General features: G+C 32.0%; 3 protein-coding genes across 4 annotated transcripts; 1 reads left to right on the top strand and 2 right to left on the bottom strand.

Moving 5' to 3' along the window:
- Positions 1 to 185: 185 nt before the first annotated feature.
- Rab14 (RAS oncogene family member Rab14) lies at positions 186 to 4,884 on the bottom strand. 2 transcript variants are annotated; one of them, XM_089706206.1, is made up of 6 exons: positions 4,705 to 4,884; positions 4,082 to 4,191; positions 3,761 to 3,941; positions 3,335 to 3,517; positions 2,978 to 3,173; positions 186 to 2,147 (listed from the first exon to the last, which is right to left on the bottom strand). In XM_089706206.1, the coding sequence occupies exons 2-5, from the start codon at positions 4,185 to 4,187 to the stop codon at positions 3,002 to 3,004; spliced, it is 642 nt and encodes a 213-aa protein (XP_089562332.1). In that variant the 5' UTR covers positions 4,188 to 4,191; positions 4,705 to 4,884; the 3' UTR covers positions 186 to 2,147; positions 2,978 to 3,001. The 2 variants fall into 2 exon arrangements, with proteins under 2 accessions (XP_089562332.1, XP_089562324.1); XM_089706198.1 differs by having other exon boundaries at positions 186 to 2,150; positions 2,981 to 3,173.
- A 4,326-nt stretch (positions 4,885 to 9,210) lies between these two features.
- Positions 9,211 to 10,847, top strand: LOC149490564 (uncharacterized). The gene is made up of 3 exons (XM_089705819.1): positions 9,211 to 9,314; positions 9,771 to 9,868; positions 10,399 to 10,847. Exons 2-3 carry the CDS (start codon positions 9,772 to 9,774, stop codon positions 10,554 to 10,556), a joined length of 255 nt encoding a protein of 84 aa, XP_089561945.1. The 5' UTR covers positions 9,211 to 9,314; position 9,771; the 3' UTR covers positions 10,557 to 10,847.
- A 49-nt stretch (positions 10,848 to 10,896) lies between these two features.
- Positions 10,897 to 11,842, bottom strand: ND-13A (NADH dehydrogenase (ubiquinone) 13 kDa A subunit). Its single transcript, XM_089705808.1, has 3 exons — positions 11,607 to 11,842; positions 11,355 to 11,531; positions 10,897 to 11,035 (listed from the first exon to the last, which is right to left on the bottom strand). The coding sequence occupies exons 1-3, from the start codon at positions 11,724 to 11,726 to the stop codon at positions 10,970 to 10,972; spliced, it is 363 nt and encodes a 120-aa protein (XP_089561934.1). The 5' UTR covers positions 11,727 to 11,842; the 3' UTR covers positions 10,897 to 10,969.
- Between the last annotated feature and the right edge of the window lie 1,554 nt (positions 11,843 to 13,396).

Below are 13,396 nucleotides of genomic sequence, written 5' to 3'. Positions count from 1 at the left end.
ACTTCGTTCATAGTTTTTTGATGAAACCAAAATTTTATGTATATTTATAATTATGAGAATATAATATATCGACTAGATTTCCAGTCAAAATTTGGCCAAAAGCATATTTAATTAAATTTTTCACATCGATTTTTTGGAAAAAAAAAATCCGTTCACTTGTTTTATATGTAAAATAAAAACAATAATAATAATAAGATCTTTAATGTGATATAATTAAAATTAAAATATTACAATAAATAAATTCTATGTATTAATAAAATCCTTAATAAATGAAAACATACATAACGGGTGCAAAAATAAACTGAATATTTTATGATCAAACAATTTTAAACTTAAACCGTTGTTCTAAACAGTGTTTGTATTTTAAAAAGTAGATCATGATTGTAGGCATGTAAATGTTGCTCAAAAACTAATTTAACGGCAAACTTGTAATAGGCCGCTAAAAATTGAATTTCTTCAATTTATAATAAAATATGGATTGATTTATGATGTTATAAAATCGATATTTTTAGAAGCATCTTGTTACCTTAAATATATGCAATTATAGTCTCAAATGCAATATTTCATAATTTGCTAAATACCTACTTTACATCAGTTGTAGTTCAACGGTGTAAGATGCATTTAAAAGATTATATTACGCAAGAAAACAAGGACACGTTATTATCTAATTTATATTATTATGTATTACATAGTAGGTAGTTACAGACTACACATATTCCTGTTCATGCGTATAAAAAGATGTATGAATGATTTAGTTTCTAACAATGCACTTCTTACCAGATGTTTACGGTTAATTTAAAATAGTGCAGTTAAATAGAAACGTTACATATAAAGTCCTTTTTATTCGCCTGGACAGGAAAATTAGCATTACAAAATGTCATTCCCTAGATAGGACTCATAAATTTTTATTATATTGAACATAATTAAAATGCCATTCTCCTTATCATGTATCCCTAGTTAATTTTACCACCAACTTCAATACTGCATAAAACAATATAAGAATATGTAACCCTTTAACAAGTAATCATACAATATTTAATCATCTTCCTTTAAATAAAATCATTAAAAATTGTCAAGATCAAGTAAAAAACGAATATAAGTTTGAAAAATAGATTATACATTTACGATTCAAGAAAACGCAAAGATATCATATTATTTTTAAACACATTGCCCATGTAACACTAATATGCAAATCAATTTTAGTTAAATTAATTTCAAACGTCTAAACTAAGTTTGTATATTTATCACTTTTTTACTGATGATGGTGCATAATGCATTTTTATCATTAAATTCTAATTATCTTATTAATTTATATCCATAACCCTCGAAATATAACATGGAATGTTGATAGACTGCAACTGCCAAGTTGGTCAATATGAATGCTGCCTCATTGTGATCATTAAATTTTATTTATTTATAAAAATTAAATACTTTTTCATCTTATTCCTGAAATACTTTCGTTACATAAAATGATACAAAAGTATATGTATTAAAATAATCATACTTTACTAAACTTATACACAAATTAACTAAGAGAAATAATTTCACTAAGCATAGTATTGCAAGCATGAAAGAAAACTGAAAAGAAATTAGTTTTCGTGAATAGTTATTGATAAAGAAATAACCAGTTATCAAATAAACATTTGTTTAATTGATATCAAAAATAAATAGCGTAAGATAAGAATAATTCATTAGAGATAGTTAATTTTTCCAGCCATCACAGTAGTTCTAATACAAGAGAGGCCGGTTATAAACATAATTTTTATTACCCTTAGGTTTATATTTTTGGTAGCAAAAGTAGAGTAAAAATGAAAGGTATGATATGAATGTTTGTTTTTTTTTAATTATTTTCGTTTATTTTAACGCCTATAATAATGTATTACCGCTAAGGTTTTACTTTCGTGGTCGGTATCATGTACATCAAGAAGCTTATATCCAATACACTGGAGATTTCAGTATGAACATTAACTAGGTAGTTAACCTAGGTAGTTGGTTAGGTGTGAAAGGGATAAAAAACATACAGGCGTCATTCAAGGTCATATTTTCTTGTTACAAGTTAATGTTCATACTGAAATCTCCAGTGTATTAGATATAAGCTTCTTGATGTACATCAATTCGTTAACAACTACAACATAGTTTAGAATATGGTATAGGTCGCGTCATGTAAAAAGAACGCTGACGGTTAAGCTGCGCATTGGCGATTTATTGGTCTTTTTGGTGTTATGAGGTGGTATAAGAATAACAAATACAGTGTAAACTCTATATAACGCCACCGAAGGGACTGTGCATTTTATGGCGTTATATAGAGTTGTCGTTAAATGGAGAGAAGAAAAATCAGAATTAGAAACACCCTCGCCCTCAGCTTGGAGGATTTTTTCCTTGTTTTTCCATATTGTGGACACGGTAGAGCGACTAAATCCAAAGCGTTTGCCAACATCACTTATCTTCTCTCCCGTTTCTATTGCGCGTATCAATAAAACTTTTTCGTCAATACACAATGATTTTCTTTTACTAGCCATGTTTACAGTTTGATAGTTTGTGAGCAACTAAGAATATGATAACGTATAGATAATCCATGACTCTTATTAGTCATGGTCAAAAACAGTACACGTGCGAACAATCCCAATTTGTTAACAAAAGAACGAATTTCTTAGAAAGTTATGCATGACGTCGAGTTTATGACTTAATTGTTGTCGTTATTGAGAGTGGGTGTGATGCTATGTAGATTGTAGAGTGTATCATTGTATGGTAGATAAGCTAAACCAACCAAAGGCAATTGATTTTGACGCTTTAGAGAGTTTGTCGTTAAATCGAGTGTCGTTATATAGAGTTTACACTGTATGTAGTTGCGAAGCCACGACTCGAGAGCCTACTTCAAAAATAAAATAAGCAGCAAATAACTTTCGTGCTAAACTCGATACATGCCAAAACACACCCCATCACTTTCATCCAGCGTTCTTTTTACATGTTTCGCGTTATAAATGGTTAATGTGAGGAGTGGTTAGCAAGCGCAATTGTCGCGCGAGGCGGGCGGCGCGGCCAGCGGGCGGCCCGGCGACGCGGGCTTGTGCTGAACACCTGACTCCGCTGCATTCAAATCCAAACGTCCATCCTGTATGCTCTGATATATCTTTTTCGCTGTCTCCAGGAAAGCTTCTTCAACATTTTGACCACTAAAATAATAATTATTAATTAACAAGCTGATTATGACGATGTTCATTTAATATTATACAATAGAATGATCAATTGACAAGAATTTAGTAACAATATTTTAATTATATTAGGAGGATACATTGAATGTAAGTTGATCTCCCCTATTATCAAACATACTTACGTCTTTGCACTAGCTTCAACAAACATTAAGCCATTTTCATCAGCAAACTGTTTGGCTTCTTCGTATGTAACATCTCGTTGTCCATCCAAATCAGATTTGTTTCCAATCAAAAAAATCACTGTGCTAGGATTAGTCAAATTGCGAGTGTCTGTTAACCAACTACTTAAATGATTGTATGTAGATCTAAAACAAAGTAAATACATTATGCATTAATTGTCTATTTGTGAAATGTGGTCATTTATTTTAATAAGCTATATCATATATTAATAAATTAGTTGTATAGACATTTGAATTTTCAGAATATTGGAATTATTTATTTAGGAATAATTAACCCATTGAGCCCCGAACGGCCAGATCCGACCGCGACACAATAGATTTTCTATTGTGTCTGTGATTCCGGGGCCTGATGGATTAATGTTGAATTACCTTCTTGTAATGTCGTAAACCATGAGGGCACCAGCTGCACCTCTATAATAAGACCGAGTAACAGCCCTAAATCTTTCCTGTCCAGCTGTGTCCCATATTTGAAGCTTAATTTTCTGTCCGGCCACTTCTATGATTCTAGTACCAAATTCCACACCAATAGTATGGGGGCAATCTGCCATGACTACAACATAAATAAAAAGATTAATTTCCATTTTAATGGCAAGTAATAATTAATGAGATAATTAGAAGATGTTAAAACAAGTTTCATGTTATTGTATATTTTCAACATCTTCAGAATAAGTCAAAATAACAGATACTCACATTTCTTTTCTGTGAACTGGTGCAAAAGACATGACTTTCCTACACCCATATCACCAATAATAATATATTTAAAGATGTAAGAATAGTTATATGGCCCTGAAGTCATTTTGCTGAAAAAATACATGTTTCATTTCATAAAGTATTAACAAAACAAAAAATTATCAAATGCAAACTTTGTTGTGTTTGAACATAAAGCTGATTGATGGTTTAGATCTATTCCCAATGAACACATTTTTTTGGTAAAAAATGAAAATTTGTAAATAAAGCATTAAATTAGTCCTGTGTCCACATTTAGATCTTAATTTATATTTGATAAATAATTAAAACATAGCATAAACTTATATTTAAAGTAATGATAAAATCATCATTCATAGTTGATAGCGATTTTGACAACAACTAAAATAAATATATATTACAAGCTTCTTATTTCTACTATGAGTCATAGAACCAATTTAAAAAAACAAAGGATTTTCAAAGTTTCAAAATCACATTAACTCTTAGAGGTATTGTAAATAGCGATGGATACTAATGGAATTATGGAAGGTCTACAATTTTTTTATATACACTGAAAAGAAGGCGTAGTGTCATAACTATAAAGGTAATATCGATTGAATGAAACTCACCTTTTATTAGTACGATCACGACAGAATTGTATTTAGATGCTTAAACCTTAATAATTCAACAACACAATACTGTCAATACAAAATAATCCTTAAATTATTTAATATTTTATTACAATGCCAACAAAATAGAAATATTAAATTAAAATACTCCTTTCCAACATCATACGCAATTGACATAACTTTGACATTAAGATTTTCAGTAACAGATTATATTTTTATAAATAAGGTGACTTTTCATTACAACATATATATATATATTGATATATATAAATTTTATATAGTCTTTACATGGTATTTACTTATGCATCTACAGACGCTCCGATTTGGTTGGTGCCAACCATCCGACCACGACCAAATCGGAAAGTGTGGAGAGCGGTCGGTCCGACATAATTATTATTAATATTGGTTTGACGTGGTCGGATGCGCCAGCAATTCCGACCAAACCAACTTCCTATCCGATCCAACCAAATTGGAACGTCTGGAAGCTTTGTTCCGACCAAATCGGCTCATTCCATAGAGTAATATAGGTAATTGGCTCATTCAGATTCGCAACGCCGCCGGTGTAGGACGTCAACATGAACGCCGAGGGAGTTACGGTCACCGAACGTGACATATTAATAAAATTGCTGGAACTATATAAAGACTTTCCCTGTTTGTGGGACTTAAGTAACAAAGATTACGCAAATAGAGATGCCACAAATCAAGCGTATTTTATTATGTTAGAAGTATTAAAAAAAATTGACAGTGCGGCTACATTAAAAACCTTAAAAAATAAGTTGTAAGAGCCGCATATGACTGTAATTTTCTCTATTTCTATAGTAGAATTTAGCCCATTCTCTTCGTACTATGGTCAACTGACATATTACTCTATGGTCAACTGACAGCTGGAAGGCCAACCGTCGGACAATCTGTAGCAATGTTGGAATGGTTGCCTTGTCGGTTCCGATATGGTTGGCACCAACCAAATCGGAGCGTCTGTAGATACATTTGGAATGGTTGCCTTGTCGGTTCCGATATGGTTGGCACCAACCAAATCGGAGCGTCTGTAGATGCTATTAAACTTTACCTATGAATTAAATAGGGAGGTACTTAACTGTTCTGCTTACAAAACAACCAAATGAGAATATTACTTACTAGGTTTTAAAAACCCGCATATTTTCCGATTCTGTGGGATTTCCTGGATAAAAGTAGCTTATTCAAGTCTTATTCTGGGTATTCCTTCCTACATACCAAATTTCATTGTAATCGGTTCAGTAGTATTTGCGTGAAAGAGTAACAAACATCCATCCTCACAAACTTTCGCCTTTGAGCATTATAGCATCTACAGACGCTCCGATTCGGTTGGTGCCAACCACCCGACCACGACCAAATCGGAAAGTGAAGAGAGCGGTCGGTCCGACATAATTATTATTAATATTGGTTTGACGTGGTTGGATGCGCCGGCGATACCGACCAAACCAACTTCCTATCCGATCCGACCAAATTGGAACGTTTGAAAGCTTTGTTCCGACCAAATCGGCTCATTCCATAGAGTAATATCTAATATAGGTAATTGGCTCATTCGCATTCGCAACGCCGCCGGTATAGGACGTCAACATGAACGCCGAGGGAGTTACGGTCACCGAACGTGACATAATAATAAAATTACTGGAACTATATAAAGACTTTCCCTGTTTGTGGGACTTAAGTAACAAAGATTACGCAAATAGATTATTTATTTGTTATTCATTTATTTGTCGTAAAACGTAAATGACAAAAAAAAGTTATTGTGGGTTATCCATAAGAGATAGATATATACCATCGCGGACTTTTCTGTAGACCTTTTCAATGTTTACAATACTTAGTACATTATTTTGATAAAACTCGTAGGGTTCAGCCTGCGTTTGCAATGTAAGCGGAAAAAATGTAATTATTTACGACATCACATTAGAAACCTCAAAAATAACAGTACTTCTCCACTATTTAATGGATTTTATTATACATATAAACTTTCCTCTTGAATCACTCTATCTATTAAAAAAACCGTATCAAAATCCGTTGTGTAGTTTCAAAGATTTAAGCGTACAAAGGGACATAGGGACATAGGGACAGAGAAAGCGACTTTGTTTTATACTATGTAGTGATGGTCAACTGACAGCTGGAAGGCCAACCGTCGGACAATCTGTAGCAATGTTGGAATGGTTGCCATGTCGGTTCCAATATGGTTGGCACCAACCAAATCGGAGCGTCTGTAGATGCTTTAAAGTTGGTTTAATGCTCGACTTTCGCATATTATAAAATATTAAGTAGGATTTGTATAAATATGAGACTTGAAAAGGCGGCAAATTCAAAAAATCATCATATGGCAACTTACGTTGCAAGTTGGAAATATGGTTTTGATACTTATAAACGCTTATAAATATTATTTTCCCTTACGAGCAAAAAAAAACCGTAAAAAAACAAACTTCATCTTTTTATTATTATATTCATAGGTAATATAGTACAGTTAAGTGATACAGATAGAAAAAAAAGCACACCGAGTCACCGAGTGATAGCAAGAAAAAACATAATACAAAAACAATTAAATTTTATTTCATCAATTAAATCACAAAGAATTGGTAATAATCATTATCACACAAGAAGCTTATATCTTATACACTGGAGATTTCGGTATGAACATTTGACGTGTAACAAGAAAATTGTTGTGTTCTATCACTTTCACACCTAACTTGGTATTGCCACTGTTAATACGAAGTTTTCCCAAGGCTACTATGTTTGCTGTAATATTCTGTGTAAAAGGTTAGTTTTTGTACATGAGTTTGTTGATAAATTGCCAACAACGTCATTCAGAAGCATTGTTGGATGAGACAATTATTATTTATGCTAAATAAAATAAGTATCTGAACCAATTATTAAAAAGCGATATTCCCTGATTATGGGTAGTTACCATAATAAAATTGTAGCAACTCTCACTTTGACAATATGACAAAAGTGTCAAAAAAATTGCGTCGCTTCGAATATTTAAGTTAATATTGTTGCGTATTTAATAAATATTTTCCGAATATTAATAATGTATTGCATTGTGAAAAATTGCAGAAGTTTTTGGACACCAAATTCTGGCCTATAATTTCACAGGCAAGTGTATATTTACGTTATTTACAATATTCCTCAATACTCATGCATTTACCTGTTTAGAATCATTTTAATGGCAAAAATCGTCAAATTTATCATCATTTTACTAAGCAATCATGTTAAATAAGTTCTTTTCCTAATACTTTCATCATTTTTCAACAAGTTTTCAACAAACAAATTTTACAAGTAAGGTAACCATGATGATGGGTTTTTACGGATAGCGACGATAATATATTGCTAAACAATATTATGATGAACATTTAGAACACCATTTTAAATTTTTTTATACTAGTAATGAAACAACACACGACATCTATTGCACTCACATATTGTGGTTTTTTCTTTTTTACATTGAAATTTATACTTTTTAACCTAATATTTTTTTGTTTTACGTATTTCAGCTTTCCAAAAATGAAATAAAAAGAAATAAATGGCTGTCCATAGTGCCTATCAAGGGTAAAATTTATCAACATGCCAGAATATGCAGTTTGCATTTTAAGCCTGAGGATTACGGTCCAGAAAAAAAATACCTTTTGAAAAGTGCTATACCTTTTTATTTACCACATTCTTGTTACTGCGTCTCAACTGATAAAGTAATTTTAATTATATTATAATTAACCACCATGAAACCATTAGTAACCGTAAGTACAGCTCCTGAAAGACATACGAATTTCTGAGAACTGTAATATCGTTACCACACATCAACACTAGCGATGCAACTCTCTTTTTGGAATATTGAAAAGTTTTAGACTGAAGCTTTAGTAACCAAAACGATGTTTTAATGTATGTAGCACTCATTTTAATTAAAAAATCGTAGTATGAGATCAAAAGTTATCAAGCGTTATTTAAAACTATCATTCTCTACCAATTAAAATGGTATGTACCTATAAAGATGATAATTATTCATGTAAGTTGACCAGTAATATTATAATATAAATACTGTTAAAAATATATGTCGTTATTATTTATAGACCATGATTTTTAGTTTTTTTTATTTCAAAAAATCCTGAATATACAAACCAGTGTGGTCACCCACAGAAAGAGACAAAAAACAACACTGACGTCATTCAAGGTTATATTTTCTTGTGACAAGTTAATGGTCATAGTGCAATCTCCAGTGTATTAGATATAAGCTTCTTGTTATCACATCATCATTATCTCTGACCACAGATTAAGTATTAGTTACTATGTCTCTGACTCCTATTAGGAACTCTTAACTAATTACTAAACTCTCACTCTCACAAGTTTTCTTGCAGATGGATAGGCGGCCACAATGAAATAAATTAATTTTGTGTCAATGAATAATTGGAAATAAAGAAAATATACACAGATCTTGTGCTAGATCTGTGAAAATATAAATATAAAACAATATAAAATCATTTGACTTTGGTTTATATTATTTATGGTCGTCATTAAAAAATATTGTCACTTGTCAGATTTCTCGCTTTTTGTAAAGAAAGTAAAATCTAAAAACTAAAAAGTTTATTATTTTCATTCAGGTAAGAGAATTATTAGTGTTTTTTCATTTAGGTGTGAAGATTTATATGTGTAATTAATTGCAAATCTCTTTTATTAACCGTTTGATGAATGATGGAAACCGAAGAAATCGAGAAACATTAAACAATAATAAAACATTATTATACATGTAATATTTGCATGAATTTATCTTGTAAATTTTTCTAATTGGTACCTATTTTCATAAAAAGAGTCGGCATCCATTAAATAAACTAAATCTACCGTTATAATTATTAAAGTAAATATGAAACTAAAGTAGGTAGAAAAAAGTAAAATAACCGTAAATTATAGTGTGTTAGTGTTAGTAAACATTACAGGTTTTAACTTTACTATACCACTTGGAATATTAAAACTAGTGCACAAATGGCGGCTCTATGGCTATATAGTGCCATCTCAAGCAAACTTTATTTAGTAAATGATTTATTCATTTTTGATTAAAGTATGGCTGGCAGTGACGATAGGAAGCCTAATGGAATGGATGGGGAAAAAAATGATGATACTAATGAAACTACACAAAATGAAGAAACTGTCCATGAAGGTAACATTGAAAAAAATACAGTAAACTTCTATAAAAAAATGTTGTGTGGTTTTATGAAACCACGGTAAAAGTGAAACTGTTCGAACGGTTCCGAACACTGCTTTGTGTAGCGCATGTCGCGTGATGGTCGGCTGCCGAGTAGGTATACCTACTCCGCAGCCGCGATACACGCGACATGCGCTACACAGACCAAAAAGTTTGAGACGATGTAATAAAAGTTTCACTTTAAAAACAAAAAAAAATAATAGTTTTGATACTTCTTTTTATCTAATTCTGAATGAAGTGTAATTAAAGATACTCATAAGAATTCCCAAAATTTCTGCTACAAATTGGTGTATTTTCCTTTTGATTTGTTACTGAGAATTTAAGTTTCTATTGTTTCTCAAGACTCTGGAATCTTGTCATGGTTTTTAATGTTTTTTTTTTTTTCAGGCAATAATATATTTTTCTGTATGCATGTATTATACAATTGAACACAAATTGTGTGTGATGATTAAGGCAAAATTATGCAAATGTTTATTGATTTACAGAATATGATCAATTGGATATGAAATTGGATGAACTGAACCAGGCGTTGGATTTCTTAGAACAGAAGAATGATGATATACACCAGCGACTAAGGGAGTTGCTGCAATCTAACAGAGAAATAAGAAAAGAAATGCAACATGAAAACAAGGAAACTCAATAAAATTGACAGTTGTTTTGTTATTGCTATTGGGTTCAATATCATTTGTTGATGGAATTATAAATTTATTATTAGTTTCTTCTAATTACATATAAAGTACAAGTTGTTGATGAGATTCTTTACTGTGTTGTTTTTACATAACTTATAGTACAATAATATTTTACTACTTTTCAAACAAAACAAGAATGGTGGTATGTGTCTCTTAGATTGTCATCATTGTTATTTAGTTAGATTAACTAATACAAAAAATGTCATATAAACCAGTAATAAATATACTACCTATGTATGAAAATATTTATCATGTTTTATTTATTTTTACCTTTAAATAAATACAACAAAAGTGAAACTAACAACATTTATTATTAGATCATATTCTTTACATATTCATTTACTACTATGCTATACAATAAAAAAAATTAATGGTGTTCTTTCTTCACAAAGCGTAATCCACAATAGCCACATGAATGATTCCCAGGTTTGTCCTGAAAAACAAATACCTCAAATTAAAGTAGGTCAAAGATTATAAAAAATAATTCATAACATAAATGACAAAAAAATAGCAGGTTTACTATATAAACACAGGAATATTAACCTATGTATTAACTCAATAGACAAACATTGATCCAGAAGTCTGGACAAAGGATCAAGTTTGTTTATTATGTTGTACCCAACATGAAAAATACATTACGACCAACTATATCTAATACAAAATTATTACTTATATGAAATGGCGTAAAAAACAGAGAATTGCAAAATATTAGTGAAAAACAAGTCAAAGAATATCGAAGGTATAATAGTTACCAGATTAATATAAACACGAGGATGCCCTTCAGGACCACTTCCACCGTCGCACCATACAACCCTTTCAGTCACTTCTTTCGGTGGGACTTCTGCAATTAGATTAACTGCCCAATTCGTATTGACTTGTTTGGGAGCATTAGTGAAACGGACGAGACGATAGTCATTAGAATCCCATTTCTGTAAAAGAACCAAGACACTAAGATCTCAAGAAACCCGTAAAAACCTCATGATTATACTTTGGATAAAATTTACTTGGCCTGTGTGAATGGGTATATCTTGAATTTTATTGGTTATGCAACGAATTGCAGTATAATTGATCTTGCCAGGGATACATTTTAAGATTGGCGAAGAACGCCCCACAATTGGATTCATAATGCTTTTGTTCTTTTTTTATGATTTAAATAATGTTCAACGCAATTATTACGGATCAAAATAATAAAATTTTCTAAGCGAATGACATAATGTCACTACTCACTATCAATAATTTACGAAAATAAGGAAATGTCAAATCTGACGTTATGTATTTTTAATATAGGTGCATGGGTGCATGCATGTCCTTTGGATAATTATATACTCCCTGAACTTTTAGACTTTGTGTATAATTAATGATCTAAGTGTATATGTGTATAATAAACAATTCTGTGAATCAATTAAATATATTATCTTTAATATTATAGTATGTATACAAAAAAAAACGACGCTTTGTAGCAATGAAGAATGGTAGACGCGATGAACAACATGAACTTTTTACCATAATGCGACGGATATGTTCTAATATAATATTAAATTGCATATTAAATTCAGCACCATATGCAAAGAATTTTTAAAATTAAAATGAATATAAGTATTACTCAGCTCAACAAAAAAAGACGTGTTGCACTCCGGGAGTGCCGGCAGAAGTGAAAACTTGATTATTAACGTTCAGCATGTTTGATATTTTGGAATGGTATCCGTCTTACGCTTAGATCAATTAAGTAACAGTTACATAATGATCTAAGGTCTTACGCATGGAATATAAGGGCTAAAAAAAAATCCGTCTTATAGCATATACAGACGCTCCGATTTGGTTGGTGCCAACCATATTGGAACCGACATGGCAACCATTCCAAACATTGCTACAGATTGTCCGATGATTGTTTGGTGGGATACCGGATACCGGATGTTCGGCCTGACCACCAGCTGAATGTTCGGTATCCGGCCGCCGAATATTCGGCCGGCGGCATTTTGAGTTTCGTAGGTGCGTGTCGCGCACCGGCACGCCACCCGCGCCGTGCAGGTTTTGACTTGTTTCGTAGTGAACGTACGCGCGGTCACAGTCTGTTCTTGGTAGAGACACTTTTATCGTGATAATAAAAAGCTTCAATTACAACTGTGTCTTTAATTAAATTCTATTAATTATAAAATCTACCTACCAAGTTTACTATCCGGTACCCGGCCTGATAGTACCTTACCATCCGGTATCCGGCCGGTTAAGAAAAAAGGACCGGATAAGCCGGATACCGGATAGGAACCGAATATTCGGTGCATCTCTACCTAACACCATTGATAGACCAAGTCGCGTGCGCCTCATTGAATCGAAATGCTGATTCAGTAACATGCGGTCATGGAACTCCAATTGTTTACAACCGTGGCTTATTTGTATAATACGATGTTACAATGGATATTACTTTTTAAAGTTTCTTACAGCTGATGATACGACGTAACAATGGATATTACTTTGAAAGTTTCATACAGCTACCGGCTACCAATTAAAAAATTGAAAAACACCTCATCTCCGAAAAATCGCATGTACCTATGTGGCATCAAGCATAGAAGTTAGAACCTTATTAGTAGTAGGTATATACTATAAGTCTATAACTTAGATCAATCTAAGGTCTATAACCGTGTAGGTATCTAAAGATGGCACAGGTTCAGTGGCCTTAGGGTGCTTATCCACCAGATGCTATGCAGCTATGTTATGAAAATGTATCAACTATGCTAATCTATGTAACCGTTTCTACATTATATTGTAGCGAGTAAGATGTGCTATGAAGATGCGCTGC

This window comes from Colias philodice, chromosome 2, assembly GCF_061535455.1.
Source record: "Colias philodice isolate Cphi_HAF_F1 chromosome 2, ilColPhil1 Martin Lab GWU primary, whole genome shotgun sequence".
NCBI classification, from domain to species: domain Eukaryota; kingdom Metazoa; phylum Arthropoda; class Insecta; order Lepidoptera; family Pieridae; genus Colias; species Colias philodice.
The sequence above is the reverse complement of the archived record's forward strand: the minus strand, read 5'-3'. Positions and strand labels throughout refer to the sequence as shown.